Here is an 11,267-nt window from a genome sequence, read left to right as displayed (position 1 = left end):
CATTTTAGCAGTCCAGCAACATGGTTGTCACCAGACACAAACCCAGCAAGCGAAGAAAAATGTAGAGGGAAGGAGACATGGTATTACTATTATCAATCCATTATCAACCCCATCATCCATGACCATACGCCGGTACATCAACTCTCAACAAGGGGGAATCATCATGCATGAATATATAAGCTTCAGAATAGCCCAACTCAACCTACTCACCAGCACCGTAAACCAGTTGAAGCCAAACAAGAAGGCCTCACTCATCGTCATCATCCTCAATAAGACCAAGTTTGTCTAAGGTATCCACGAAGTTTTGAGCCGCAGTCCGCAACGCAAGCAGGGGAGATTGCTCGAGTTGAGTAGCCACTGCGGGTGCTATTTCGATTTCCTGGGGTTGGTGCCCGCCTCGGCGGGTGAAATAGTATTTGCCCTGGTGACAGGACCAGTGCTCGTAGATGTAAGACTGTAGTTCGCGGGCTGCATTGTGGCGGAGCTCGGGGAAGAACGCTGGGGCTGTGGGGGCCACTGGGTGGGAAGTGAAGGCTGCGGCGTACTGCGTGAATTCACCGCCACCGGGGGAGACGGCTGCTGCTGCTGAAAGGTGGTTGTGACCGTCATTTTCTCCGAGGTTAAGGGAGAGGGCGATAAGAGCAAGCTGGCGAAAGGCCCGTAGCTGGAGGAGGATGTTGTCGCTGGCGGCTCGGTGGTCTATGGTGCCGCGGTCGATGTAGTCTACAATCGGCAAGGCGGACGTGATCAATTCCAAGAACGAAGCAGCGGTCACCGCTGCGGCGGGGTCGGTAAGCAGGTTGACGTTCCGGAACAAAGGAAGTTGCAATGCACGATACGACGGTCCGAAGACAGAGGCGACCATATTCAATACCGACCCCACACACGCAGAGTCTGTGGAGTCGAGGGTGAAGAGAAGCTCCTCGAAGACGAGGCGGATGGTATGCACAATCGGCCGGCTCACTATCCAAGCCGCCCGGCTACTGAAGGCTGTCTCGAGGTAGGCAGGGAGAACAGCCTGCAGCATTGTCGACCTCAACGTGGGCTTGTCCGGGCTGCCGCTCTCATAGGTCTCGCTCATCGAGGAATGCAACTGGTTGACAAGGTAATCCTGTTGACCATCTATGGCCGCCCTCTCCGAGACGCTCTGGACGAACACCACTAGCGTTTTCGCCCCACTCTCGACCGAGACCTTGGGCTCATAACTCTTCAATCTGGCGACGATATAGGTCGGGTCCGTGGACGGCAGCGGGAAAGAAGCTGGATCGATGAAAAACGGATCAATAGGGCAGATTTGTCTGCTGTGTTGCTGCAGGAACCCTACAACTCGATGGACGAGATCGACATAGGCGCCCTGAACGCTCTGGGTGCCATTTCCTAGCTCCTGATAATTTGCCTTCATCGATGACATCATTCTCTGGATTGCCTCGGCGTATTCTTGCTTTGTGCTCGAGTATTCGCGTGCGCCTGCGTCTTCAAGGTCTTGGAGATGCGAGCGCATGTTGGACAAGAGACTAGATATCAGCGACAACCGGCGCTGGCTGATGTCCTCCAAGCTGAGAGAATATCGTCCCTGCTTGCGGTCCAGGGCAAAAGGCAAATTCTGAAATACAGGATCCGCATCCTCTTGATTCACTAACGCCTCTGTTAAGCGGTGTTGGTATTTCAGTAAGGCGACCCTTTCGACCAAGCTGGCCATCCACATGCCAAGGATCTGGACTTTACAGTCGACGATGCATCGAGCGTCTTTTTCGATGCAGCTTGCCAAGAAAAAGGGCGTGAACTTTCTTGTCTGCATAGTTGATCGAAGCGCTGCCCACGAATCGCCGTTGTAGGGAGTCAAGTAGCTGTGCCAATGTCGCAGTCCGTGCTGAACAAGTGTTTGTGCGATGGAGGTCCAGCATTCGACAGTACTGAGAAGGATTGCGTCCTCAGGACAATGGTCTTCACCAAAGCAGTTGGAGACAAGTCGGGACACAGCGGGGTGGAAGGCCTGCTCTACATACTCGATCTCAGGTGCTGCTGTAGTAGTCATCTCCCCGCATACAGCTTCAATGTCAGTCCAGTCCCCATACTCTTGGCTATCGTCGTCCAGCGCAACGGGTGGACCTGCTGTTCCTGGGGCCTGCGCTTGAGAAGCGTTGCATTTCTCAAGATAGGCAAGTACCACCAGTAGAGATTCAGTGACAATGATATTGACGCGAGAAAGCTGGGGGTTGAAAAGCGCTAATAGCGCTTTTACTGGCATTTTTGACACCAATTTTTGAGCATGCTCCAATTTCGGTGCCGCCTTGACGGCACCTCGTAGATTGCTCAGAGCCGTCTTCAGCAGCGATTCAATTTGTCGCTGATTCTGCGCTATTGTTTTTTCAACCAACTTATCGGAGAATTTGTTTGCAACTGTATTCTGGGCCTCGACCTCTTGCCGAGCCATTGCATGCTGTTTCAATAGCTCGGTCACGAAATAGCAGTGCCAGTCCGCAAATGCCTCAAGCCCCGAGGTTTCTTCGTCAGTTGATAGCTTAAAGCGAACCAATCGATCCCAGGAACGAAGACTGATATTGCATGTTTCCCTATGAGAGCTTGCAGGATGAACTAAATCCCGAATGGTTTCCAACCGGGGTCGGCATCCGTCAGGAACTGCATAGTACAGCGTGCAAAGCAGGTCGTGATGGTTTCTCAAGGCATCCAAGTCGGTTTGTTGAATGGGCTTTTCCTTAGGGTACATCCGGCCATGGTTCGGCAACAGGCGCCAGGCAAAATTCCGAACTTTCTTTTTATCGTAGGACTTCGCCAACGACTTTAATCCACTTGCAATGATCTTCAACAAGATATGAAAGCATGGCTCGCCAGGCTGCACGTGTAACGAAGGATTGCGGTCAAGTTCATTGAGGAAAGATGGGGACTTGTAGTTCTCTTCTTGCCTCAAATTGTACAAAGTATTCTTGGCAAAAAAATCGTATAAAGTGTCCAAGACTGGCTTGCAATCCCGCCAACCCCAGCCGTTGATGAGGTGGAAGCACCTGTGAAACAAAGCCCGGCAGTAAATGTAATACGAGACAGGCTGCCCGACAGAAGTGGCTTCGTAGCTTTCAAGCGCAGGACGTAGCAGCATTTTGATCACGGGCCAATTGTCCTGCTGTTCACGGAACCGTGAGCCAATCTGGGCAATGCCACGAACATCAAATTCGTTCAGAGGCAAGGATGTGAACACGTTCCGCCACGCAGCTTCCAGCTGAGGGACGTTTTTCGACTCGCTCAAGTCGCCCTCGTCAGTTAGTGTGTAGGCCTGGGCTAGCAGATCCTCGAAATATCCTTTCACACTATCATTGCTGCGCAGCACATGCCGGACAATCACATATGCTTGAAAGGAAGATCTGCCGCTGCGAATGCCTCTTTCGCGGGCCTCTGCAGACTCCAGATCTTGTAGGTGCTTGCGAATACTGGATTGCCCCAATTCGCTTGCGATAACAGCGATGGTCTGCTTCGACGACAGCTTCAATAAGATCATAACCTCGTCAGCAACACTGCGTTCGACAAGTTCATGTCCTGCGATCTGAAACAGCAAGTTCACGAATACAGCGTTATAAGAAGAGATTGTCAGAAGGTGATCCATCTCCGGCTCGGTTGCCGGGACCAACGTCGCCAAGGTGTCATTGACCTTGCAAACAAGGCTATGCGCTCGCCTCACAAACCCCGTCCTATCGATGGGATCGATGAAGGACAGATTGTCTGTGACGTATTTGATCAAGGAACGGTACACCATGCACCCTTGCTTGTCGACACTTCGAGTGAGAGACTGTACCGGGCCCTCGACCGATCCGTCCAATTCCTCAACAATTTTGTCGAAAGCAAGTCCGAGACCGGAGGAAACGGCATCATTCCAAGCACCCCAACGGTGACGTTCATCTTCAAGATGCAAAGTAAAAAATCCAGCGTCAGTGTCGAGGTTTCTGGTGAGAATCTTCAGCGAGCGACAAAACTCTCCGCTTCCGATAAAGGTTGACTCATGAAAAAACGTTCCTGAAACCAACGGAGAAATGTTGAAGTTGATGGTATATGTTCGCTGCAACCCTTCAAGGGCCTCGACGGGGCACCCAGAGGGCTGCGGTTCCTCGGCTACCCAATGCGAGTCTGAGATTGTGATTGTCTCTTGAAGAGGCGGCTCCTGTTCTTGGACCGTATTGACTTCCAACCGCCTTGGTGGACGCTTCCTCCCCTGACGACTTTGCAACCGGGTCTGTACAATTTGGGGTCTGACGCTCGCTTTGTCAAGCATCTGGGCCGTGGCGGGTCCATTTGACTTCTCGGCCGAAACAGGTGTTGCACTGCGACTCGCGATGAACCTATCCATGACCACGTTCTCACGCCTTATTCGAGGAAGGTTTTTACCGCGGTAATCTCGGTTCAACTGCGATAGTGATCGTTGGAAAGATACCGAAGACACAGGTCGACCGGCTGGGTTCACCTCTTCGAGCAACGCAGGTCTAAAGCCATTTCTCGTAAAGGAGGTGACTGCGAAGTTCCTTTTGACAATCCATCTATTACTTGGTTGCTCTGGTCTACCGGGGTCACGAGATACATCATCACCATTTGACCTTTGGGGCGGAATTGTTAATTCCGTATCACGAGGGTTCTCCTCAACTCGGACACCAAGTTCTCCCGAGTCTCTAGACGGATGTATTGACGATAGTGAAGATGCCATGGTTGTTACAGGCGGTCGACCTGCTTTCATGCCGAAACGATCTTGTGTCTTCGCATGGCCTTCTCGCGAGGTCTGCTGCTTGAAAGGTTTGGTTTGCATATGAGACAGTCTGGTTTGTCGAAGATCACCTGATCGCCATTCATGCAACGAAGCATTCGCATCTTCAGTATCTGCGTGCGAATTAAACTTGAAGACCTTGCGAGACGGGCTTCTCCTTCCCTTATCCTGGCGACTACGCGCCTTGCGTGCGGCAACCCTGAGAAACTGTGGCTGTTCGCTTCGAGGTCGAGAAACAACATCTGGTGCATCCAAAACACCAATATTAGGCAGAGCTGGCGCTCTTCGTTTCTCTTGTTTCTGTGTCCGGTAAATGTGATCCGTTAGCCTTGCTTGTCTCTTGATATGAGACCTTTTGGATACAAGACTAGAAGAAACACCATTTTTTTTGACGGTAGTGTCTTTCTTTCCCTGTTTTCGAGCTTTAAGGCCCGATGTAGAGCGAGGGACTGGGGGGAACATGTCATCGATCCGGTTGTCTACTGGGATGTCGTCATCCATATCGTGATACAGTGATGTATGCTCGTACCCTTGTCGAGCCGCCGGCGGACGTGAAATGGATTCGTCGTCGGCGTCTTTGTCTTCTTGTCCGTCCTCGCTGTCAGAATCGGCAAGCTGTCGCAGTGCGTCTATCGAGCCCGGCAGTCTAGCATTGCCGCCATGTTTCAGCACTCGCCTAGCAACACCCTTCATCTCGTCCGTTCTCGCAGACATCCTTTCATTGTTCCGCTGCGTTGAGCCAAGCTGCACCTCCTTCTGCTTTTGCTGATCCAATCGCAGCCATGATGCTGGAAGCACTCCCTTAATACGTCGCTGATAACGCCGCCGCATTGCAGCTTCATCCTCATCAGACCTTTCGCCGTCAGTCTCCTCCCGCTCCTCTTCGCTAAGAGCCTGAGACCCTTCCTGGACCAGAGGACTGGCAGTGGCCTCGAAGTGCCCATCATCCATACTGCCTTCAATCTCAGGTGCAGACCAGTCCATGACATCTCGATCAGTGGTCGCAGCTCGTGGCCCAGTACTGGGAGTATTCAACGCAGGCGTGAAACCTCTAGGGAATCGGAAAGTGGTGGAAGCTTCCACATCAGATGGGCCATCATCCTCCGAGCGGGGTGGGCTCGGGATTTCGAAGATAGGCTTATTAGCCTGGCTAGCGGGGGATGAGACGTTATCGATGACTACCTGTAACCGGGCTTGGGTCTGAGTCCGAGGAGTTCGTTGAGGATTTGCAGTTTTGGACACCTTTCGCCTCTTTACGGTAGGACCCGGGAGCCGGTTAGTAGACTGAGCTCGTGGCGCCTGATGGTGTCGACGCTCCGGAGATGATTCAATTGGCCTTTTCTCTACATGAAGTCGAGTCTCGAGTGGAGATGACGGCAGATATTCAAATTCAGCTCCCAGACTATCGGACGTTGGCTCTGGTTGGTCGACATAGTCCTGGTTCTGACTTTCTTGAGCACCCGGACGATTGATCTCCTGCTGGGCCACGCGCACTGGTTTGACTCCTCGCGCTCGCATAAGGCTGCGATATTTCACATCTTCCAGCATGTACGGATGCAATTGAATAGCCTTGCGCTCTCGCAGAGATCTCCGCGCTGGTTGGGAAAGCTCACGAAGTAGCTCTTCAGGAATGTCCAGCGGCGGGAGCTCCTGTGCCGATTCTTGTCCCATCAAGTCTTGCTCGGTCATACTGTGTTCCAGGAGCGTCTGCATTGTCGGCCATTGCTCCTCTGTGTCCTTTTCTGTCGAGACTTGCTCTGTGAATTCCTTCTCCATGACATCCTGCTCCGTAGAGTTTTGTTCCGGCGAGCCCTCCCCTGGCAAATCCAAATTCATCAAATCCTCCAGCGCCGTCTGGCCATTCGAAGCTCCCTCTTCATGCTGCGTCTGATCATTGTCCGCGAAATTGTCCTCTTGATCCTCCTCATCGTCAAAGTCCAGGCGCAGCGAATCAAGGGACGAGAGAGGCGACGACGGCGTGGAAGAGTCATAATTCTCTTCCGGTGGCTGGGGTTGACTAACACTCTTGACACGAGTATAGACCCGGGCCGGCTTTCGAGGTCGCATATATTCAAACTGTAATTCGTCCTCAGAACTAGAATCATCCCAGGTAGCTGCCTTCCTTTGTGCCCTTGGGGTCGATGAGGCGCTGCGTGGAGCATCTCCCAAGACTTGGTCCGACTCATCCAACTTCCCACTCGCTCGAGGGGTGGTCTCGTCTGCCGGCTGTTCCGTTGGTGCCTCTTGGTATGCGTGGTCGGCCGTTGCCGTCGGTTCGTGCGTGGGGAGATTGTGCGTAGGACTCACTTCAACGTTCGAGTCAAGTGTCGAAGAACGAACTAGATCGCTCCCATTCACATCCTGCGAAGGATCGGTGCCTCTTTCCTCCGCTCCAGTGACCCGTGTATTGGTTGCGACATCTTTGACCAGCGCCGCAGCAGCCGCCGAGCCTTCGATCGCCCGCTCGTCATCCTTGCGGGAAGAATTGAGCGTCTCCTGGCTGTCGAACCCGTCCTCCGAGTCTGAGTCCGGTACAAAGCCTCGCTCCCGCCATGATTCCATTAGTATTCCTGGCACGGATGGCCCATCTCCCTAACTCTCCATCCCGTGGCGACAAGTCTGTGGTGGTGGTGGTGGTGGTTGGGATCGGAAGGAGATGCGCGCGTGTTAACGCGGACAAAAAGCGTGGACGGCAACAGCGGGGTTTTCGCGGCAGGGATGATTTCCAACTGGGTATTTTGTGAGTGTAAGAGAAATTGCGTAGGGAGTGATGATGCAAGCTCTTCCACGAGCTTCTAGACCGTTTGTAGTGAATGGATGGTGGGTTTGTTCTCTGGGTGACGGAGCTACCATAGACTTCGACGCGTCAAAGAAATTGTGAGGGGGGCGGAAGACGCGCCTCAATTAGGCGATGCGGCCTTAATTTCGGGGCAGGCGTAGGCAGGCGCCTACCCGCTTACCCGCTCTCCGCCTGCTAAATTATACTTGGTGGCTTGCCGACTCGGCGGGCGTACAGGATGACCTCACTTTTGCTTTAGTTTTACATTGTTTGAGAGAGTTGCCATTTGCGATTTCTTCGAGTCAACATATCTCTCCATCCTTTCTGAAGCATATTCTGTTCATTTGGTCTAGCTCAGACCTGCAATTGTTTGTTGGAAAATGAGCGTGCGAATGGTGCACTTTCGGCTCTGTCATTTATATATTGAACCAGGTCCCCAGAATATCAAGCTCAGGAACGAAGCGTGTGAGCTCCACCAAAGGTTATGTCGGGCTTGCTCGATCGCGTGAAGAAACACAAAGGATGAATCCATTGCTCCATCAGTCACCTACCAGTCTAAATCTCTGTGGGTTTCCGAACATGACTTCTGATCCCTCGACCAATCGTACATCCCACCTCTCGAGATGAAGCTCTTCTCATCCCAATAGACACTCTCAAGTGCCCTCTGAACCCCAACTTCCAGTATCGAAGGCGACGGCTCACGACCATCTCGATCCAAAAAGCGCAAATGCTCATCCAGGATCAAATATGACTTCGCCATAAGCGCATTCGACTCCGGTACAAATGCTCTCTGTCGGCGGTGAACATCACAGAAATGAGCAAACTCCTCGTCCCGGATTAAGAACCTGCGGGCATCGCGAAGCCTTCGTTCCGAATCATTCTCCCCCGGGACGAGCAGAACCTGGAAGCACTTCCAGCGGAACGGCTGCAGCTCCTCGATGAACGGGTTCATGTCCTCATCGAGGTTGAGCCGGCAGACCACGGTGTTGATCTTGAACTTGATTCCGTACGCCCGGCAGAGGTCCCGGATCCCGTAGAGCTTGGTGACCTGGTTGCCGGAGCCGCGGCCGATGGCAACGTTGACCGACTCGTTGAACGAGTCGCACGAGACGGCCAGGATGTCGATGTTGCATCCGTGTCGGGCGAGGAACCGCTCCGTCACTTTGCTCCCGTTGGTGACGATGGAGACGGATTCCAGGCGCAGGGTCTCCTTGCAGTAGTCGACCACCTGGCCTAGTTTCTCGGGGTAGAGGAACGGCTCGCCGCCGGCGAAGTTGATCTTCCGCATGCCTGCATCTTTGAGGAGGGTGAGAGCCTGCTTCATGTTTGCGAGGGACTCGACGTGTGAGGAAGATGCGGTGTGAAAACAGAAGCCGCAGGCTTTGTTGCACCGTCGGGTGAAGTGGTAGTTCACGGAAACCGGGCATTTGGATGGTTTCGAGGGTTTGTGGATCATACAATAGCTCCGCAGAGCCAGGTATATGGTCAGTGCCAAAATCCATGACAGTAGAACGACCCAACAACACATTTTGTCCGTGTGCGGAATAATGAGTAGATTCCGGAAGTTTCTCAAGGAGATCACAACGCTATGACAGCAAAGTCAAGGCAAAGCAGTGAATGAAGCACACGGGGATTATAAGTAGTTCCCAAGTGGAAAATGTAGATGACCCTGGCTCACTGCTCTTGGGTATATAGCTTCTTGTACCCAGGAACGCAACTTTATGAACTCCTTTTGCTGCAGAAAGTCATCAAAATCAGCGATCAATCCGTCATCAGTTCACCGTAACACATTTCTCGAAGAAAAGGGAGTCATTGATATACTCCTCCAGCCTTTTCTCCACCACGGTCTAGGTCGATCGTTTTATACCACCATGAGCACCCAGTACCAGCCACCCAACATCTACCTTGTCGGAGCCCATTGTACCGGGAAGACGACCCTTGTCGAGGGCCTCCGTACCCACCCCGCGATCATTGACGAGCTTGTCCGGAACATCATGCGCACGGACGGATTCACTGCAAGTGATGTCAGAAATCCCACCGCGGGGCTGGAGCTTCAAAAGCGCACCATAATAGCCCAACACCAAGTGGAAGAAAAGCTAAAAGGCAAATGGTTCATTTCAGATAGATCAGGAATCGATCCTATCGCGTACGCTGAGGTGTTTCTGGGACAATCAGCGGCTGAGGAGCTGACAAAACTGAAAGAATGGCGCGTCCTTCGGGACAAGATGAAGAAGGCATGCGTCGTCGTTTGCGAGCCCCAGAACGCGAGCTGGTTATCGAGCGATCATGTCCGCGTGGCATGTAACGATGTTGAAGAGTGGCGTTCGATCGCCGGAGCTTTCCGGACTGCTCTGCAGAGTCATGGAATTCCTTATGTGACTGTCCCGCTTGGAATGGAAGACTTGGGACAACGAGTGCAATTTGTTGAAGGCCTTCTCAGGTCCTCTGCCAAGTCGGGGATGTTTCGGTCGTGAGACCAAAGAATCGGTGATGGTTCTCGACTCCTTCCTTGCCTGTTTTCTTACTCAAGGGGTCCGCTGCATGCTATGCAGCCGGGATTGTGAGTCTTCTACAGGCCACTCATCATGACTACGAGCTGATCGTAAACCAGGAGAGTCATACTATCATATCCAGAGTACGACTCAGGTGCCACGAATAGCTTCGAGAAAGAAGCACATCTCTTGCGATTAGCAAAATCCATAATGGTCATGTTGTACCACAAAGCATACTAGGAGAGGAGATTGTACCATTGGACAACACTGCAAGGCGCATGCACTGCGTACACAAGCCAGAAAACAGAAACTACGAAACAAAAGACATCCCAAGACCCAAGTCCCAGCCCCCAAGACAATCCATAACTCCCAAACTCGCCCCTTCTCAAGCCACAAGAATCATGACCAGCCTTACTTCCCCACTCCTCTCTCAAAGTAAGCCGTCAACTTCCCCTTGGGCACACCCACACAAAACGCCCAGTGATACCGCCCCATAAACGCCGTAATCCGTTCATCCATCTCGGCCATCTTCGCCGCTCTGCACCGTTCCATCTCAATCCTAGGACGATCATCCCTGCAGTCCCACCGAAATTCCAGCTCCACCTCCCCGACGGTATGCCCAAAGTCTGTGACATTCTGCACGATCGTAAAATCATCGTCCGCGGTCCAGCTCTCGCGTAGTGTCGTAAAGGACGCCATCGGCGTCAGCCCAAACTGGTTCGTCGCGTCGGTTCTCGTTCCGCCCGTGAGCTCGGCCAGGTAGGCAGAGATGGCGGCGGTCGTGGAGAGCTCCTCAAATTTGGAGTTGGAGTAGCCCCCGCCGCGTCGGATCTTGGCCTGCCAGGTGTTGTTGCGTCGGCGGACCCAGACGCCTCTGGTGGAGAGGAAGTCGGCCGAGTCGTAGTAGGTATCGTGGAAGGTTTCCGTGCCGCGGTAGAGGAGGCTGTGGAAGGGCGGGTGGCCGCTGTTGAGGTGGAGCTTGTCGACTGCCAGGCGGCGAAATTTGCGTTCGACTTCTAAAAGGAGCATCTTGGTAGTATGGGCTTCTCTGTGTGACAATTGAGATGGGTGTTGAATTGGTGTTGTGGGCTGAGGAGATGTACGCTCCCTTTGTCTGTTGTCTTGTCGTGGACTGGATAAGCACGGATTTTGTTTCTGATCTAGAGCTTTGTCAAAGTATCTCAATGCAGCTGTTGCTCATGTTAATGTTGTGGTGATTTTGTGGGGTGGGGGG

The 11,267-nt window shown here is 52.8% G+C and overlaps 4 protein-coding genes across 4 annotated transcripts; 1 reads left to right on the top strand and 3 right to left on the bottom strand.

Annotated features, from left to right (window-relative positions):
* Positions 1 to 111: 111 nt before the first annotated feature.
* Positions 112 to 7,324, bottom strand: BO66DRAFT_474106 (uncharacterized protein; the record flags this gene model as incomplete). The annotated part of the gene is made up of 1 exon (XM_025653115.1): positions 112 to 7,324. The coding sequence occupies one exon, from the start codon at positions 7,322 to 7,324 to the stop codon at positions 248 to 250; it is 7,077 nt and encodes a 2,358-aa protein (XP_025500401.1). The 3' UTR covers positions 112 to 247.
* Positions 7,325 to 7,836: 512 nt separating this feature from the next.
* Positions 7,837 to 9,157, bottom strand: BO66DRAFT_394490 (radical SAM enzyme). The gene has a single exon (XM_025647999.1). It carries the CDS (start codon positions 9,067 to 9,069, stop codon positions 8,089 to 8,091), a length of 981 nt encoding a protein of 326 aa, XP_025500400.1. The 5' UTR covers positions 9,070 to 9,157; the 3' UTR covers positions 7,837 to 8,088.
* A 255-nt stretch (positions 9,158 to 9,412) lies between these two features.
* BO66DRAFT_441926 (ATP/GTP-binding protein) lies at positions 9,413 to 10,015 on the top strand (the record flags this gene model as incomplete). Its single annotated transcript, XM_025651379.1, has 1 exon — positions 9,413 to 10,015. The coding sequence occupies one exon, from the start codon at positions 9,413 to 9,415 to the stop codon at positions 10,013 to 10,015; it is 603 nt and encodes a 200-aa protein (XP_025500399.1).
* Positions 10,016 to 10,444: 429 nt separating this feature from the next.
* On the bottom strand, positions 10,445 to 11,115 carry BO66DRAFT_459290 (thiamine-triphosphatase; the record flags this gene model as incomplete). The annotated part of the gene is made up of 1 exon (XM_025652250.1): positions 10,445 to 11,115. Exon 1 carries the CDS (start codon positions 11,060 to 11,062, stop codon positions 10,445 to 10,447), a length of 618 nt encoding a protein of 205 aa, XP_025500398.1. The 5' UTR covers positions 11,063 to 11,115.
* Positions 11,116 to 11,267: the final 152 nt, after the last annotated feature.

This window comes from Aspergillus aculeatinus (assembly GCF_003184765.1).
Source record: "Aspergillus aculeatinus CBS 121060 unplaced genomic scaffold BO66scaffold_49, whole genome shotgun sequence".
Classification (NCBI taxonomy): domain Eukaryota; kingdom Fungi; phylum Ascomycota; class Eurotiomycetes; order Eurotiales; family Aspergillaceae; genus Aspergillus; species Aspergillus aculeatinus.
The sequence above is the reverse complement of the archived record's forward strand: the minus strand, read 5'-3'. Positions and strand labels throughout refer to the sequence as shown.

Bases quoted from the DNA above. Each gene is read 5' to 3' on its own strand.
- BO66DRAFT_394490 (XM_025647999.1), bottom strand. From the start codon at position 9,069: ATGTGTTGTTGGGTCGTTCTACTGTCATGGATTTTGGCACTGACCATA.